This window comes from Chiloscyllium plagiosum, chromosome 9, assembly GCF_004010195.1.
Source record: "Chiloscyllium plagiosum isolate BGI_BamShark_2017 chromosome 9, ASM401019v2, whole genome shotgun sequence".
Classification (NCBI taxonomy): Eukaryota; Metazoa; Chordata; class Chondrichthyes; order Orectolobiformes; family Hemiscylliidae; genus Chiloscyllium; species Chiloscyllium plagiosum.
Window position 1 is genome coordinate 92,586,054 of NC_057718.1, and position 19,568 is coordinate 92,605,621.

The window sequence follows — 19,568 nt, forward strand, 5'->3', positions numbered from 1 at the left end:
TGGGTGGTGATGTTAAGATCCAGAGGAGAATGGGGGGTGGTCTAAACTTTAGTCCTAGGTACCTAAACGCACAACCAGCCACAATGGAATGGTGAGGGGATGAGCAAAGAGTTGGAAGAGTACAGAAATCGGGAGGCTGCTAGACTGGGAGGTTGCAGGTAGGGCAGGAAGCCAAGAAGGGAACTTAAAGCAAAGGTGATTTTCTTATAGAAAAGAGGAATATGTAATTCAACTAATGTAGCAATGAGAGTTGGATTTGAATTCCATTACTCCCCACCGAATGCATTTTCACGTACTGTGCTTATGCAGAGTACAAATGTGAGTTGGAGAGCAAGGTTAGGAACTGACTATTTATCCCAAAATTAACTCCCATGAGCACGGAATTGCTTAACCCAAGATTTTGTTTCAGCTCAATAGCAGCCATGTTTTTGACCCAGCACCTAATTACATTTTAGGAAGCTGCAATTGTAGAGTAAGAACCTACATTATGAAAAGCTGTGGAGTGCAGGGAACTTCTGTCAACACTGGAGCAGACTCTTCCTGCGTTCAGCAAGTTAGCAATCTTTCAAGTTCCTAAGAACTTTGGAAAACTAACCGCTTAAAGCAAACTATTTGGCTCCTGAAAGTTTATTTAGTAGACTATAAAATTCTAGAAGCATTGTAAGATTAATGAAGGCCATTTTACTTTCAAAACTTGGTTTGATAAATGACCAAGTCAAGGGACTATAAAGGGTTATTTTTAAAAATCATAAAATTGCAGATAATTGATGCATTAATTGGAGAAATATTTTTGGTGTCGTAATTTAACTTAATTCCCTGGGTGACAGGAACATTGATCACAGATCAAATTTCTGATCCCAACCAAGCAACAAGTGGTTACAAAAGGATGCAGCAGCAGAAAAGGTACTCCCTAATTTCTTTACTTGACCAATTACTTGACTTCTATGATCCCAATTATTGACCTTTCTGGTATTAGGAATAGTCCCCTCCGAATCACCTACATAGCTGCCTCAGTCTTAATTAAATCTTCGTTCAGCCTTCTCTTTTCCAAGGAAAAAAAACTGCAGTATTTTCAATCTTTTTTTATTTAAAATTCTCTATCCCTGGGAATGTCTTTGTCAATCTCCTTTGGATTCTGTCAAATGAAATTGCATCTTTCCTGTTATGCAGTGAGCATAAAGCTAGAGGTCTATACATTCTAGCATAACTTCATGCTCTTATACTTTGTGTCTGTAAATAAACTAAGGTATTGTATATGACTCCTTAATACCTTCGTCTACATGAATGGTTATCTTCAGTGGTCTCAACAACCTTCATTTTACACTTCTCAAGATGCCCATCCTTTCATTTATTCCATTCTGTGTTGTCCTCCCCAACTACGTCACTTTCCCTCAGTTAATTCTCTGGATAGTTTTCATTTTCCACTTATATGCACCCCCGTCCAGTCCGCTTTTATTTAGCTACAGTCTGCATTTTTCTTCTTGTCAGTTTGCATATTATCACCATATTAAATATGTCCAAATTAGAAACAGGAGCACCTCAAAACTGCTTGCCATTTAATAAGATCATGATACACCATATTCCTGCTTACCCTTGAAAAAAAATCCTGTTTTGTTAATAAGAAGCTATTTACCCCTGCTTTTTAAAACATTTTTCAGCTTCTGCCTCTAGTACCTTTCCAGGAACAGAGTTCCAAAGACTCATGACACTCTGGTGAAAAAAATTCTCTTTTGTCTTTGGTGCTGTTAGATCTTTGACTTGGGCCAATTCAGGCTAGATAGGGAATTATAGGTATAGAATTTGCATTTATTAAGTGGAGAACACTCTTTGAAGTGGTGATATTTATAATGCTGTCAATATGGAAATTAGTTTCGATCACAATAACATAATAAATTTGCTTTTTAAAAATTCACTAGGTTATTTTGTCAGATGCAAGCGTTCCTGGTGAGGGTGAACACAAGATCATGGATTACATAAGAAGGCAACGAGGTATGTGTGCTATATTTGATTGGAAGATGGATTGGGGTGCTGAGGGGTCAGTTGACAGTAATCTTTTTTTTAAATGTTCATTTTTACTTTGCAGCTCAGCCAAACCACGATCCAAACACCCATCATTGTTTATGTGGAGCTGACGGTGAGAATTTATCTTTATACTATGAGCCGTGTAGCTCTTGGGGAAGTTAGCTTTCAGTATCTTTTAACTTGTTAAAGATTGCTTTTGTTTCAGAATCTTGACTGCAATTATGTGGCATATAAATGCCTACTTTCTTTTCAACAGCTGATCTTATTATGTTGGGATTGGCAACTCATGAACCAAACTTCACTATAATCAGGGAAGAGTTCAAGCCCAACCAGCCTAGGCCATGTGCTCTTTGTAATCAAGTTGGCCATGAAATCAAAGAATGCCAGGGTTTGCCAAAGGAAAAGCAAGGAGAGGTACGGTAATAAAAGCTGTAAAATGTTGCTGTTAACTACTTTCAGCAATATTAATATCACTTCTGAAAATAAAATGAGATTTCTTCTTTTCTGGTCAAATGGGGAGGCATTTGACTTGTATTACTTGGCAATATGAGGGTGAAAACACCTGACTCTTTATCCTGTAGATATTGAAGCATTGCTTGAGAAACCAAACCATTTAAACAGTGCTTTAATTCATAGTGCAAATCGATTAGCAGGAGTGTCAGCCATAGATTTCCAACATTTAACTTGACGCTCATTTTTATGGCACTTCATGCTCAGCTCACGGATGTGGACATCAAATAAAAGTTTATCTTTAACTTGCAAGAGCAAAAATATGTGTTTTGTTTACTCTGCATGGTTTAACTCCTTAACTTTCCTACACCTCTTCCCAAAAAGCCCACTTTACAACAGAGAAACACTTGACGAGCAAAGGTTTTTCAGCTTCGAGTTATTAAACCTGAATCCCTGCAGCCTATTGGTCAGCAGCAACCCATATTTTGAAGCACATCACTTCAACCTTCTTCATTGCAACATTGCCAGGTTTAAACACTCAAATTGCTAATGCTTTCTCACCATCATTTTACACTCCTCACATTTTTGTTTATTCTTCTCCTGCAGCAAATGCTGACTCAACACTGATTTTTTTGTAAATTGAATGCTAGTAAAATTTGCTTTGAGCACACTGCACATCACTATTATTTATTCCCTTAAGAATGGTTCATTACTGTCTTTTAAGAGTGGCATTTAAGGAAAAGTAATGCTAGATTCAGATTTTACATTTGCTTCTACTGTGCTAATGGGAATGCGACAGCTCTGTTATAGCCTGCAAGGCTAAGCTTTTTGTGCCACATAATGCAGCTTTCCAAATAGGTTCATACTGTTACAGTAACATTGCCCTATTACCATTACTCCAAAAATAGCGATTCTTTGGCAGATTGCTTACCTTGTTTACTTTGTGTGTCATTCAGTGCAAAGATGCAAAGCAACCAAATAGCTATTTGGTAATTCTGAACTGGAGGATTACTGAAAAAAAGTGCATTTTGTCAAAGCTTTTTGACTTGCACGCATCTACAATTTGCAAGAATACCAAATCAAACAAAACCACTGTTTATGCTAGTCAGAGAGATATGAGCTAATTCATGGGCAAGTGAACTCTGCCATGGCAACACTACTAATTATGTTAAACATTCCATCCATTTATTACTGTAATTTCATGTTGTATAAACTTTGTTTTCCCCTTGAGTTGGTCATCGTGCAAATTGTCCTGATGAATCCGTTATGAAAACCTTTGACAAAATGTGTCAGCAATAAATAATGACATTGAAGTGCCCTCAAATAAACTAGATATGCTTACTGTGTTCATAAGGAAAGATTAGGATAGCCGTCCAAAGGCTTGTTCAAAGTGGTAGACCTTTAAGAAAAGTTTTAAATGAGTTCAAGATGTTAAGAAAGGTGTTCCAGAGCTTGGGTGCTGAGCAGCTGAAAACAATATCAAGTAATGGAGATGAGAAAAATCGTGGTGTGGTAAAATGTACAGGCAGTTCACCAGGTTACGAATGGGTTCTGTGTTTTGACTCCATATGTAAGTCTGATGCAATGCAGGACAATATAAAGTAACTGCTTGTAAGTACATGAAATGTTTGTCAGATCTTTAAAATTAAATCCCAGTAAAGGATCACATTCATAAGCATGGGTGCTTATAGCCAAATGTTCATATATTGGGGAGCCCTGTACTTTGCTGCTACACAATGGAGATATTCTGTTGGGTATAAATGTAATAACGGTAAGTGTATTCTTTGTTTTTTTTTAAAAAAAGTTGTTGGTATTAAGATTGGCGAGTTTTTCACAGTCAAAATTATGATATTTTTCTTCCTTTCTTCCTTTAGTTTGATCAATTAGGAAGTAATCCTCCAATTGGCTCAGAAGTGGAATTCATATTTATTCGACTAACTGTATTGCGTGAGGTGGGTTGATCTCAAAAAATTGACTGTTAAAATGTTTGTTTGGCATGAACAAAACATTTTTTTTTATATTTTAACCAGTACTTGGAAAGAGAATTAACTATGGCAAGCCTCCCCTTCAAGTTCGATTTTGAGAGGAGCGTTGATGACTGGGTTTTTATGTGTTTTTTTGTGGGAAATGATTTCCTCCCTCATCTACCATCGCTGGAAATTAGGTATGCTAATTAACTTTATTATTTCAATGTTGTTTGACATTTTTCTGTACACTTTGGAATACTTGAAGATATATTGTTTAGATCATCAATACCTTTCTGAAAATCTCAGCTTTTCACTTCTTCAGTGTTGAGTTTCATTGTTTATTTTTTTAAGAAAATAAATATGGCTACCTTGATTTTTCCAGTTTAAAATGCTTTTGTTCAGTAAATTCTAACAACTTCTAGAAAGTTAACCTAAAAGAGTTGCAGAGCAGATTGGTGAAGCTGAATTTATTTGATACTTTCATGAAAAGCAGTTGAAATTTACAAGAGTTCTTGTTATTCTAAGGTGAAAACAAGGTCAATGTTGGCTTATTTCCTGCCAGCTATAGAGGGGGATTCTTTGTGCTGGAAACTAGACAGTTTCAAACAACAGAGACTCAGGCTTGCAGTGCAATGATGCTACCTTCTGATAACTGGGTTTTAATTGACTTCAGTGCATTCTCACAATTATGCTTTAAGTTAATTGTTCTGCATTTTCAAGATTCTAAGCTGCAAACCTTGTTCAGAAATGTTAATAAATAATGCTTGCACACTTGCAAAATAGCATATTACTGGACTTAAAGTGCATTTATCTGAATACGACATATAGATTATGTCAGTTCTGAGGAAGGTTCACCAGACTTGAAACGTTAACTTTGATTTCTCCTCTCAGATGCTGCCAGACCTGCTGAGCTTTGCAAGCAACTTCTGTTTTTGTTTGTGATTTACAGCATCTGCAGTTCTTTTGGTTTTTACCATTTATAAGTTTTGTTCAGACTTGAGACATGGAGAAAAAATTTCAGTCCCTGATATTTGTGAACTATGTGAATGGTAGAAGCTCTGAAGCCCAGGGATTTGAGTGGGTTTCATTATTGGTTCATTGGGCGGCTGATCCCATTAAAAATAAGAAGCAGTATTAATAGGTAGGAGGCTGAAGGTGCTTTTGCTTCTCCTGGCCCAAAAGAATTGCTCTAAAACACAGTAATTTTTTTAAGTCTGTCAGCTCTCCCTTGCATTTTGTTTTTGGTTTTCGAGAGCTTGTTGGTAAACTTGTAAGGCTCTTAGTAATGTCATGAACTAAATAACAGAATTCTTTCTGTTCATGACATGTAATCCTCCCCCCTCATGATGTAGCGATGTAAAAGGATTGCAGCAGCATACCTACTGAGTTTGGAATATGTTCACTGAATATTTTTAACTCTGCCCCAGTCAGTTATTAAAGACTGGGAATTGTACAGGGCAGTGCAGAACTTAGCACAAAAGAGAGTTTTTTTCAATAAGCATGAAGTAATGAGAGTAAATTTAAGGTGTTTCAAATTTACCTTTGTGAAAGTCGTTGCTTGTGAATATTGGATAAATCATGGTAAGTTTTTTTTGTTAAAAAATAGTTATGCAATTAAACTTGAGTGGGATGAACATTTGTTATACTGTATTTCCACGCACTGTGTGCAGTTCAGTGTTTTGTGGGCTGCATTGTTTTATAAAATGTGTGACTTGTGTATTGCAACCACTCATAATATACAGTAGTTCCATATGAACAGAACTGATGACAAAAAGTTTGACCGTGTCATTTCATTCTTGAAGCTGACTTGTGTGCTGTGTTTTTCTCAGGGAGGGTGCAATTGATCGACTGGTTGGCATTTACAAGAACGTAGTACACAAGACAGGGGTAAGTGATGTGAATCGCCTTGCCAACCTGTGTATTTAACTCCAAAAAAAATCTAATAAACGACAATGCTTTTGTTTTCTTTAGGGTTATCTTACGGAGAATGGTTTTGTCAACTTAGAACGAGTGCAGATGATTATGGCTGCAGTTGGAGAAGCTGAAGATAACATCTTTAAGAAGAGAAGAGATGATGATGTAAGCTCTCTCTGGTTTTGCAGCCTGCAGGCATATGTTCAAGAAATGATACTTAACACTGTGTTTGTAGTTAAAGATGAAGTTACTTATTATTAATCACTCGAGGTAAGTTATTCAGGTTTTGTCATTTTGTCATAAAATTTGACAAGTAAATATCCATTTTCCATTAGTTACCATTCAAAACTAAAAGCACACTTAAAACTTGTTGAAGGCTGTATGAAACAGCTAAGTTGTATAATGGGGGAGGGGGGTGGTTAACATTGTTTTTACAGTACAAGTTTGCAATCAGCCTAGTTTCACGTTGCTGAAGTTGTGGAGTGTAAAAGGTTGTCAAGACTGAACTAACTCCCAAGTTTAGTTGAGACTGCTATCTCAAGGGAGTCTTGCTCCTCTTTGCTCTCCACCTGGATTCTGGCCTGTATTTGTGTTTCAGTTACATTGTGGTGTCAAACTAGAGGAAATGTTCCACAGTATTGCTATAGACAGTGTGAATGAGCCCCTATGGGATAGTACTTCATGAAACTACAGTAAATAGCTGCTTTTAATTGATCTTTTAAACATGCAAGTAAGACAATTGGCATCTACTTCTTTCGCAGGTGTCATTTAGAAAAAGGCAAAAGGAAAAAAACAAAAGGATGAAAGTAAGTCATTCCCTAATTCTGTTATAGAGATTAATCTTAACAGTTGTAGGAATTTCCAATATTTTATTCATTTTAATGTGAGAACAAACTTTCATTCAAATCTATATAACTGCGGGTGAATTACTTTTTTTTTGCTTATCTGAGCAAACATCCATCAACTTGTTTGACTTCTGTGCCATTCAATTGAATTGATAGAATTTCTTTCAGCAGATGTTTCATTTCAGATGAGGGAAACAGAGTGACACTTAATGTTGCCCTACCTGCACTTGCTAATGTCAAGCCATTGTCCATTTCTGCCTTTTTGTAAGTTTGATCCAGACGAATCTAATTTTTTATTGAATGTCTGTGTTTCAATTGGTCTGGAAAAGAAAATGCACAGATTAGAAGGTATAGATCCACATATGTAATATGGATTTGTTATTTGCTCTGTTTCTGCTTTTACTTTTGATGCTTGATTTGTTTCAGTTTTCTTAAAGATAATGTACAGTTCAAGAGAAATGTTGGGACTTGTATAAAAATGGAAGTGTAATGATTTCTGAGGTGGAATTTGGAAGTGAAGCTGCAGTTGACTGGCTTAGAGGCCCCAAGTTTCTATTGTTTCATAAATTGAAAGTATTTCATAAATACTTTCCCATTTAAAAAAAATAAGCTAAGCATCAATTAACCTCAGAAATGGCCTCCTCCCCCAGTATTATTATTCATTTTAATCTCAAAATCATGGGAAAACAACAATTGGCTCATTCACTGGAGCTGGCCCTTCCAGGTAGGCTGAGGATCGCTAACCAAACTTTATAATGTGCTTGTTTCAAACTGAAATTTTTTTGTATCATGATAATATGAAAGGCAAAGTTAACGTATTAGAAAATATCAGAACATTTGCTTTGTAAAAAGCTAAATTGAGTTTGCATAAATAGACTTTTAAAATTTGTATTAAGTTTTACTGAAGTAATGTATATAGATTTGCTGTGTTAATCTATAATGTGTAGAAACTTCCCATAAATGTTCATTTCATTTTATTTGGGTTACAGTTGAAATGGAGGCTCTGGGACAAAATTTGCCTCCTAAAGATTTATTATTCTGTGTTGGTTTGGTCTGTCTACTACAAACAATAAGTGGGTGTAGACCATGCCATCCCTCTCGAGCCTTGTGCCCCACTCAACTCGATTGTAACTGATTGTCTTCATTGTCACTTTTCGATACGCTTCCCATATCCTTTAATTCCCTTTAAAGACCAATTAAATTTTAAGTTTCAGTTTGCTGAACAGTAGAGAATTCAATCATGTGGGTGCCCAACTAAAGATTCTTGACTTCTGTGTGGAATAGTTTATTTCAGTCTAAATCCTAAAATGATTGTCTCGTTAATCCAAGATTTTGCTGCCATGGTTTACCTTTCCAAGCCAACAGAAATAATGTCTCAGTGCATATCAATCCTCTTTGGAACCATAAATGGTTCACTGAGTTAACCCCCATTATACTAACATTTATTACCTTGTGGCTCATGCATTTAACCTGTTTATATTGCCTTTGTCGGCTCTATCATTCTCATTGTTTGCATTCCAATCTAGGTTTGTGTTGTCAGAAAATCCACATAGATTATACTCGTTGTCTTTTCAAATTGCTGTTGCCCCAGCATTAATCCTTTTAGAATCTACTGTTTTGTCACCAGGTTGAAAATGCACTATTCGTCCTTGCTCTTAACTCCCTTTCTGTTAACTCTTCTCCCTTTCATGCTAATTATTATCTCCACTCAGGAGCTATTATCCTGGTTACTCATGTTTTGTGTGACACCTTTTGAAATACCTACCTTTTGGAAGTCTTTGTTTACTAAGTTTACTGACTCCCCTTTATTCCTCTTTTTATTGGTTAAAGACTATTTTTCTTTTTGATTATACTATTTCTTTTAGTGTATTATTAAGGATTCCTTAATAATATCCTCCTGATGGTTCAAGTCATGCTAAATGTCCAGGAGTTCCTGTTTTCCCAGTTCTCTGACTGCACCCTTCCCCTCATCCCATCCCACCACCACCACTAAATGATGATATTATATAGGCTAATTTACAGTCTGTTGAGGCCACTATAAAATCCAGGCAGTCATGGAAAATCTTTTTCATGCATCTACTATCTACTTTAGACTCATAGTATGTGTGGCATTAAATCATGTAGAGTTGTTTGTTTTTAACTGCTGAAATCTTTCAAAACTTTTCTCATGCTTATTACTCTCTCAATTCTCATATCTGCCTGATATGCAGTTTGTATACTCAGCTGTGAAAACAATCAGCAGATTTGTTCAACTCCTCACCCATTTTCATGATTCCTGTGATAATCTCTCCCACCTCTGCCCCTAAAAGACCAATGTTTCTTTCCTTTCTCACATACATTGTGCTAAAAAATACATTTTGGAAGTTGCCTTTTAAAATAGGGGTAGATGGATGCGGTTCATTTGTGTGAAGGTTTTTTTTAAACTGGTAAGAAAGTATTTTGGATCAGTAATCTACATGTATCAATAGAAAGTATGTCACTGCATTCAACTGGCTGGGCAAAGCTTTTTGCTGTTTACAGATGGAATGTTTTTATTACAGCATCTACAACAGACCAGAATGCTATTAGTTTAGCTTTGTCTTCAGAACAGAACTTTCAGGATCTCTGTTCATTTCAAAAAGGAGAAAGATTTCTTTGAGCAAGAGAATCAAATGTTAGTTTAGAAGAACGATTTGCCTGAGCTAAACTGTTGTGAGTTTGTGCAACTTCCAAGTTGGGAGCTGGAAATGTGTTGCTGGAAAAGCGCAGCTGGTCAGGCAGCGTCCAAGGAGCAGGAGAATCGATGTTTCGGGCATGAGCCCTTCTTCAGGAATTCCTGAAGAAAGGCTCATGCCCAAAACGTCGATTCTCCTGCTCCTTGGATGCTGCCTGACCTGCTGTGCTTTTCCAGCAACACATTTTCAGCTCTGATCTCCAACATCTGCAGTCCTCACTTTCTCCTTCCAAGTTGGGAGATCTTGTATAGCAGTCTTTTTAAGTTGTTAGAATTGAGAAAGTTTAGGCCATCAGAACTATGAGAGGTTCATGACATTGGATTCAGGAAAGAATCATAAAATTGTCTCGACAGTTCAAGGAAAAGAAACTGGGAGTGGTTAGTTTTTACTCGCTGTAAATGTTGAACGGGAGTGAAATTTCTCTGAAAGGAAATATCTGTAAAATGATGATTTTGGAGAACGCGTTGAAACTTTGTAGCACCTTTCAAACTGTCTTAAAATATATATCTTTATCATGCAAAAGGAAATGCAATGTTCCTTTTGATTTTTAAAAAAATAATTTTGGCCATCTTTACCGTTTGTCGTGGTTGTCGTTATGCTTGCCGAGCTGGAAAGTTGATTTACAGACGTTTCGTCCCCTGTCGAGGTGGACTGTGTCTGTATTGTACAGCAGCGCTTCACAGAAGGCTCCAAAGCACTGAAGATGTCACCTAGGCAGGGACGAAACATCTCCAAATCAACTTCTCAGCTCAGTGAACATACCCACAACTGGCACCCAAGCTACAAATCTTTACACAACCTTGAACATTTGCTGTTTGTTAAAGTATCCCAGTGCTACAATTCTTTGTGACATTTTAAGCCTATTTTAAACATGTAATTCGATGTTTAATTTCCCTTGTAAGCCATAATTTGGATATATCACACTGGATTTGTTTTTTAATGGCATGTATTTTTGTTAAGTATTTCAAATTGTTTCTTTAAGGATACCAACTGTTTGTTTACTGCCATATCTTCTAGTTTACTTGCCCAATTAATGTTGGCCAGTTCTCCTGTTTATATCAACATAATTGGTTTTGTTTAAGTTGAGGGGTCTGCTTTTGGAGTTGGAACATGTTGCTTTCAAACTTAAGATGAAATTGAATTATACTATGATCATCTTTTTCCAGAGATTCTTTTGCTATGGGATTTATAATTAGACTTGCCTCATTGCGGAACACTAAATCTAAAATCACCTAATTCCTAGTTGGTTTCTCAATGTGATCTAGGAAACTACTGTGGAGTTTTACTTGTCCATTTGATTTGTCCAGTCTCTATGAAAATCACGTCCCATAACAACTGTGCCTGATTGGATTTTTTTTTCAAATGAAACTTACATTTTCCATTTTTATTTGGTTTGTTATGCAAATAGTGTTTCTTTTTCCCTTCTGTTATTTTCTATTGATTTATCTTGAGACTCTTCTTGACTGGTAGTTCATTGCATTGATTAGCGTCTTTTCACTTTTTAACTATTTTAAATATGCCTTTTTTTTTTATTCTTTCATTAGACAGAAGCAGCATCTTTTGTTCCTGGTGGGCAACTTGCCCCACAACCTTTGGGCCAACGGAGTGGTGGAAGTAAACCACAACCCCTCCAGAATGCAAGGCAAACTGCTTATGAAATGAGAGTACAAGGTAGAGATCAACAAAATAAGGTGAGACAGTGGTAGACTTTAGGTGCCAAAGACATGTTTATGACCAGATATAAATATATGTTTCTTTATTAACAAATGATGTTAAAACTGTTAAATTAAAAGATGACTTTTATAATCATGTTCTAAGATGTTGCAGTTCTTGTATAATTTACAATGCTGCTTCAAGTTTAAATATAATATGGTGGAAATGTTTTTGTTTTTGTTTCCAAAAATCAAATGTGTGCTATATTTTATACGAGAATGTACCTCATCAACAGCATTTAGATTTTAGACATTAAGTTCCTTTACAAATTTCTGGAAGCATCCTTTTGAACAACCATTGAATAGGCTATAATTGTTTGCTGATCTCAAATTTTAAGTGTGTCTGCAATTTAAAAAAAGAAATGTTGAACATTGCCTTTAATCCAGCATTCTCATTGAAGGCCACTTCCTCCAACTGCACTTTATCGCTGTACATTCATTTCATTCCACATCTTATGTAACGAAAAGCTTTACAGGGTTGTTTGAAGGAAATCTGGATGGCAAGGTTATTCTAATCTTGGGGAGAGTGATCTGAGCAGAGTAGGAATCCTTGACTCCTCATATTTTCATTTAATAATTTTGTTAGTTTAAAGTGCTAGCTTTACAGTAGCAGACTTCTTTTCATGTCTAAGTATGAGAAGTTCTGATTATTTCCCTTTTAATTAGACCACATCTTAGAAATTTTCTTGAGGTTTTTCTGCATACAAAATTTGAGGAAGACTGTTTTCATTGGTTGCGAGCCAACAGTGGCGATTAAGACCTATCTGATTGGTCGGTTCTGCTATACTGGTTACTGTTGAAGGTGTTGCCACTCCTGGGGGCAATTAGATCTATTCTTATCCTTTTCTCATTGATACTGTCTTTTTGCTCCGTCTCAAAAATGTCAATGACACTCCTGATATAGAGTCTTTTGGAATCATGTTCTGTAGCATGCTATTCCCATTAGTAATGGTTGATTTAGCACACTTCTTCAGGGGGTCCTTAAAACGTTTGCACGGAGTCCCACTGTTCCATTTGCCAATGTTCAGCACTTTGTACAACCCAAACGTGGGCAGTATATTTGACCCACCCAGTGCAGAAGGATGTCTTTGATACTGGTGTTAGCTATTTCTAAGACTTCAATGTTTGTGAATCAGTCCTACCAGTAGATCCTGAGGATGTAGCAGAGGCATCGGTGATGGAAGCACTCTAGATGGCGTAGATGATGCCACAGAACCAATGACTCTGCAATATATAGCATGATGATGAGGGCTGTGACTTTGTAAAGAGTTTGTTCTGTATGCTGGAACTGCACGTATTTATCAAGTCTTTTGGCTGCATTATTTGCTTTTGAAGGTTGATTGTCTGCTTTCTTGATGATGGCATTAAACAAGGTAATTCATCAAAGTTGAATTTTACATCTGTTGCAGTTCTGGTGTACTGCAGTATGTACCGCGCAATTTTATCAACAGAAACTTAAGGGAAAGACAACGGAATGAGGACATGCCGCAACCCAAAGGACTAGTCACACTACCATACATCAAGAGCATTTCCAAACTGACGGCCCGACTACTGCGACCACTAGGACTCATAACAGCACACAAACCAACAGCCACTCTCAGACAACTCATCAGAACGAAGGACCCGATACCCAGCATGAGCAAAAGCAATGTAGTGTACAAAATCCCATGCAAGGACTGCACAAAACACTACATAGGACAAATAGGAAGACAGCTAATGATCCGTATCCATGAACACCAACTAGCCACGAAACGACACAACCAGCTATCCTTAGTAACCACACTCTCAGATGACAAGCAACATGAGTTCGACTGGGACAACACTACTATTATAGGACAAGCCAAACAGAGAACAGCCAGGGAATTCCTAGAGGCATGGCATTCATCCACAGATTCAATCAATAAGCACATCGACCTGGACCCAATATACCGGCCACTGCAGCGGACAGCTGGAACTGACAACCGGAAGCGGCAGATACAAATCACTATAAATGCTGGAGGAAACATCACAGAAGCGCTTCACAGGAGGCTCCCAAGCACTGAGGATGTCACCTAGACAGGGGACGAAACATCTGCAACACAAATTCCCAGCTCGGCGAACAGAACCACAACAACGAGCACCCGAGCTACAAACCTTGAATACCTATCTTCACTGACTGCGAGCTATGGGTCCAAAAACTGAAGATCCAGTTCTAGAGCGTGGACATGAGGCCAAGGTCACAGTTTTGAGATCAGTCTGGAAGGGATAATGATGTTGAAGGCGGGGGTGTAGTGAATGAGCAGGAGTCTGTCACAGTTGTCTTTTTTGTCCAGATGTTTCCGGGTAAGTGCAGGTCTTGGGATATAGCATCCGCTGTGTACCTGCTACATTATAGGGGATTGAGGCAGGCTGGCAAGATTGGAGCTAATGTCAGTCATGACCAGCCTGTCAAAGCACTTGTAATTGTGGAGGTCAGAGCAACTGGGCGATAGTCATTAAGGCACATTGCATGTGCTTTCTTAGGTAAGGGGAGGATGGTCTTCTTGAAGCAGGTGGGGACTTTGGCTTGTAAGAGGAAGAGGTTAAAGATGTCAATGAATACCTCCGCCAGTTGGTCCGCACAGGATCAGAGTGGTCGGCTGGGGACACTGTTCGGGCCCATCACAGAGTTCGAATAAACTTTGTTTTCAATCTCTCAAGTTAGAAAAGTCTAGGAACCACGTTTTTAGTTTTGGAGTATACAGTGGAAAATGGAAGTTGAGCACAGTTATATAACTTAAAACGTAAAATTCTTTTTGCAACTTCAATTAAGTGGGATTGTGTGATGTACATGTTGAGTGCTTGTTACTTTCAGCACAGCGAATTTGATACTTTGCAGGATGTGTTTCTATCAGGAATCTGTTGAGTTAAAGAGAAAAACTGCCTTGTAATGGACAATGGATTTGCTTTGTAAGCTGCAGTTTTCACAGATCCTGTAAGGCAGGGTATTTAGACAACAGAAGCCTGCAGTGAAGAATTGTTTCTCTCTCCTTCTCGCCGACTGAAAAAGGCAATATTTGAACAAGCTGTAAGAAGAGAGTTTGAGCACAAGGCGAGACCCAGGTCAATCTAGTTGGCTATTGAATCAAAAGATTTATCATTGCACCGCAGGTGACATTGTCCCGTCACTGTTTTAAAAACAGTGAAAATTTTGTGAAAGACATCTTGTCCCATACTTGGACTCATGAACTGTAGAGTTTGTTTTTCTGTCTGTTTTATTGTTCTTAGAATTTGTGTAAAGTTTCCTTTTCTGGTTGTATTTGTGTATGACTGTGCATTTGAGGTTTGAAAGGAGTATAGGTTAAATTGCATAGTAATTTAGTTTTTTTTTGCCCTTCTGAAAGAATGTTTTGTTTTCTACAAATTGTGGTGTTTTCTGAATATTGAAACCTGATATGAGTTATTTTTGTCATAGAAAGCAATTGAAGTCAGACAATTTGAACATAGTGGTTTAATTGGTGATTTATGCACTTATAACAGCTTGTAGAATGATGGGGCTCAATTGTTGCTGCACTCTTTCCATTTGAGTGAGAACAGAGATTGGTGAAATAATTTTGTACAACTTGAAGTCTTCAGTTGATACTTTGAGAGTTGGTGGTTCACTCCGAAGACTTTGATTCAACTCCAGACCAATGGAATTTTTTTCTCTGAGGCTGCAACAGGAGTTTGATTTAGGAAGACTCAATCTAGTCCACTTAAGCAGGCTTGTTTCACCAAATTGTACTTCATTCCATATTAATCTGGCAATCTCATTTCTGGGTAGAGGTGTTATGCTTCACTGTCCACCACCTGACCTTACAGTACTCAATATTGAAGATGGTGTGTCTGAAATTAGAAAATTCCCCACCTTCCAGCAAGGGTACCTGTCACTTTGAAGATTTAATGATTGATTATCTGTAATAAACTGAAGAGTAAATTTCTTACAGCCATCTGATTTAAGATGGGCAGTCAGGTAGTTATGCAACAAATGAATTTTCTTTCCAAATTTCATAGTTTTTACTTGTAGGTGTTAGTGGTAAAGAATCTTTGCTTAAAATTTTATTCATACTAGTAGTTAGCATCTCATCTGAGCACCATATCTTGCCCATAGGCTGCTTGTATTATAAAATTCAATCTTCTGGCATTCAGTTGAGAGACACCTGTTTAGTTCAATTAACAGTACATTTTACTTTGACTCTTGACTTTTTGACTCTAATCTCCAGCATCTGCAGCACCCACCTCCGCCCCTTTGGCACAGGTGGTCAGACCACATGTGGAAGCCCCTGCGCTGAGCTACTGCAATGTAATGTTTACTTGATTTTATTTTCATCTGACATACCAACCCTTTAAAGTCTTATTTCTGACCTATTCTTTAAGTACTGTAAAATAATGCAATTACTTTTCTTCTTCTTCTTTGTATCTAAGATCTGTACCTAGGTATGTGTACCTAAGTTGGCGCCACAAGAGGCAACATTGTAAAATCTTTCACTGTACTCCTGTATTTTTGTCCTTGTGTACTTAAGCACATGTGACAGTCAGCAATATTCTATTCTAAGGTTCCAAAAGGGAAAAGTGAAAACTGATATTTGATACTAAGCTATAGGTTTACATTAAAAACCTTGTAAATCTCCCAGTCTTTAGTGGCCTAATCCTGGATATGGATCCTGGTGTGATAAACAATGGACACCCTCCTCTTAACCCACACTGAGCCCACTTCCTTAAACAGTGCAGCTTTTGTTTACCCCTATCTGGCTGCTCAGACTTTTCCCATTGGGGTTTGATGTTCTGCCTTCCCTACCACTTGAGCTCCTTCCAGCAAGTTGCCTGTTTATTTCAATATGGTTATTTCTGATTGTTGTGTAGCCATGCACACGTAAGAGGGAAAATTAATGGTGTCCATGGCCTGTTGTTTCATTCATTTCTTTTTTTACTCCAGAAACAAAATGCTTAAATTTTAAATTAATTCATTGGGCATGGTTGTAACATATAATAGGATCCAAAGCTTGAGAGATTTGTTAACTCTCTTTCTCCACAATCAGCATTAAAATTGCTTGCTGAGGCATTTGAGATCAGCTAAACTGAACAGTGTATGGATTGAACCTACATCATCTCCCCCCAACCCTAATTGGCTCGAATTGGCTTTTCAGTGCCAACTAACCAGCTGTTTAATAGAGAGTTAGTTTCAGCTCTACCATCTTGGAAATGACAATTGTTTTACACATCTAATTCAAGCAATTCAAATTGTCATACCACAAATATTAATATTTATTGAATCAGACTGCATTTCACTCCAAAAAAAAATCAATCTTGGCACTTCATTATTAGGGGATATACTTGAAACAATTATTGGTGTATCTTTTGTTCAACTTTTGCTTTTTGTAAACTGCAAACACCTGGTACTGACTTTGATCTGGTGGCTATCAGTGGAAGGAAGAAATCTTAAACACTTTTAGTTTTAAAAAATGAAATGCAAGGACATATAAAATTGATAAAAGATTATGTTCTCAATGATTGGATTCCAATTTCAAAATATTGTGAAAGGAAACGTTCCAGAATGAAAAAATGATGTGCGAGTCTTTGTCTAAAATCAAACTCCTCTTCATCAGTTCAAGAAGGCAGCATTAGATCTCACTAACTGAAGTGTTACCTGTCGTTTATAGGTACTGTTTTGATTGTGGACTCGTAAGCCTTTTTTGATTTGTCAGATCAGTGACATTTCATATGGAGATGCATTTCTGTGACTTGCTGATTTATAATAAGTATGTACGGCTGGCAGCATTTCACATTAAGCTGTGATTTTAGTGACATGACTGGTACAAGGCTACCTCTACAGTTTTTACAAAGGAATGCTTCAATCCTTTTCTCTTTAATTTTGTAGACATCAGCCCACAGTAACAGTTCTAATTCAGATGGAAGCCCAGTGCCTCTAGGAACGAAGAGGAAGAATGGGGATAATGATGATGACGATGAACCACCAGATAATATCAGGTACTGTTATTGGCTCATTGCCTTATTTAGCTGTTCAGCAAATTCCTAAAATAGATGCACTAATTAATACCACTTAATTTGAAGGAAAGAAATCATCTTTTCCATAACAGCTTTTCTGTTTATCGAGTAGTAATTAATGTGGAGGCATAGGAACGCTTAACAAAGTGTTTTGAGACATTGGAGCTGTTGATTGAGGAGGGAAATTAGTTATCAAGTAGGTTGTCCTATTAAAAGTCCCTTCTGCCTCTGAGATCAAACTGTAAATTAGACATCTCTTTTTTTAATGTATTTTTGAGTATTCAATTTGAGTGCCAGTACAGAACATTAACCAGTTCCTTCCACTTCATTTTTGTGGTAGTAATTGGGAACTACAAAAAGCATACAGTGCACTTTTTTTGCTGGGGGTGGAGGGGGGCTTGGCTGAAGTTTGGGGAAGAATACTTTAACGTGAAGTATTATGAAATGTGGTTGACCTTTAAGCAGCAATACTAGCTTTAGTTTAAAATAATTGACAGCATTAATGGCTAAAATAAAAAAAGTAGTGTTATTGTATACCGATGGCTCAATTTGTACTTACTATTTTACCGTGGGTGTACTCCAGTGATAAGCGCAGATTGTTAGGAGCTGACTATTCCAAACTAGGCATTACTCCAACTGATTGTGATAATCTCTTAAAATGAACAGTACTTTGTTATTGAAGGAACGTGTTGAGACATTTTTCAAACTTTGCTCTCTGAAACTTGCTATTATACCCTCTATCTATTGGTTTGAGTGTTGAAATTTGATATTTCTACAAATCTAGTCTGAAAATTAAGATGGACGTTGTTTGGAGTTGGGGGTATGTCCATGAAACATTGTCTTAATTCTTTTCTACATTTACTTTAAATATTCACACACTTAATATACTTTTAAATCTGATTACTTTCAAATATCATATGGGCTAGAACGAATGTTCATATAATTACTGACCATAAATACTGACCATAAATAGGTTGTTCACCTCAAGTTCGAGATCCAATCAATTTATGCGTGTCTACGTGGCTCATATTTTATTTCTTAATCTCCTGTAATTAGCCTGGACCTGAAATTCTGATAGAGTGACGTTGTATAATTAAACACCCGACCAAATCTTGCATGACCACCACAAATGGATTTAGAGCAGCATAGGTACAGAGGCCCTACCAACTTTTGGCAAAAATTTTCCACCGCAAACATTTTTATAAAATATTGAATGAATTCAGGTTGAAGATAATTCTAGAAATAATTTTTATTTATTGAATTGAGACCATGTTAAAACCTTACATCTTTGAACATCACTTTGTAATCCAAAAAAATTAATCAAACAAATGTTTATGAAGGAATTTAACACTTAAGTCATGCTCAGTCCAGGTAATGAGGTTCTGCTTAGTACTTCCTGCATATTTGAGAAATGATCTGTCTTGAACTATATTCATTTGTAATATCAAGGAGAAAATTAATAAAGTCAGTAATTTATGCAACAGAAGGAAACCAATTTGTCTGTCGAGTCCGTAATTCCAGAACAATCCAGTCAGCCTTGCTCCCGTACTTGATCCCGAGAGCATTTCAAGTTCCTATCCAATTTTTCTTTTGAAATCATTGATTCTATTTCCACCAACCTCATGGTGGCATGCTGCAGGTCATTATCCCTTGAAAGTTTTTCTTGATTTCCCCTGCATCTCTTGCAGTGTGTCTGCAGTCAGATGGCACTTTTAAGCAGGGCCTTCCTGGTATGGTTGTCATGCTCAACTGTTTGATGACTTTTCTGCATTCACTATTGCAATTTCAACATGAGTGACCTTCAAGTATTTCATTGATTAGGACAGCTTAATTCGTGTGGGAGATGTGGAAGGTGCAAATACGTGGGCAAGTTCATATTCTCTTCCTCTCTTGACTTATTCTTGTTGTTGCCTTCTCCTCTCATATTGACCAGCTTGCCTT

The 19,568-nt window shown here is 37.1% G+C and overlaps 1 protein-coding gene across 2 annotated transcripts in view; it reads left to right on the forward strand.

The window, feature by feature from the left end:
- Positions 1 to 19,568, forward strand: part of xrn2 (5'-3' exoribonuclease 2) — an 85,127-nt gene that overhangs the window by 18,189 nt on the left and 47,370 nt on the right. For both annotated transcript variants that reach the window (XM_043696539.1, XM_043696538.1), the window contains exons 7-16: positions 1,917 to 1,989; positions 2,084 to 2,134; positions 2,279 to 2,436; positions 4,347 to 4,424; positions 4,503 to 4,636; positions 6,269 to 6,326; positions 6,411 to 6,518; positions 7,115 to 7,159; positions 11,457 to 11,603; positions 17,500 to 17,609. In XM_043696539.1, the coding sequence (XP_043552474.1) occupies positions 1,917 to 1,989; positions 2,084 to 2,134; positions 2,279 to 2,436; positions 4,347 to 4,424; positions 4,503 to 4,636; positions 6,269 to 6,326; positions 6,411 to 6,518; positions 7,115 to 7,159; positions 11,457 to 11,603; positions 17,500 to 17,609 (962 nt within the window). The remainder of the gene's footprint in view (positions 1 to 1,916; positions 1,990 to 2,083; positions 2,135 to 2,278; positions 2,437 to 4,346; positions 4,425 to 4,502; positions 4,637 to 6,268; positions 6,327 to 6,410; positions 6,519 to 7,114; positions 7,160 to 11,456; positions 11,604 to 17,499; positions 17,610 to 19,568) is intronic.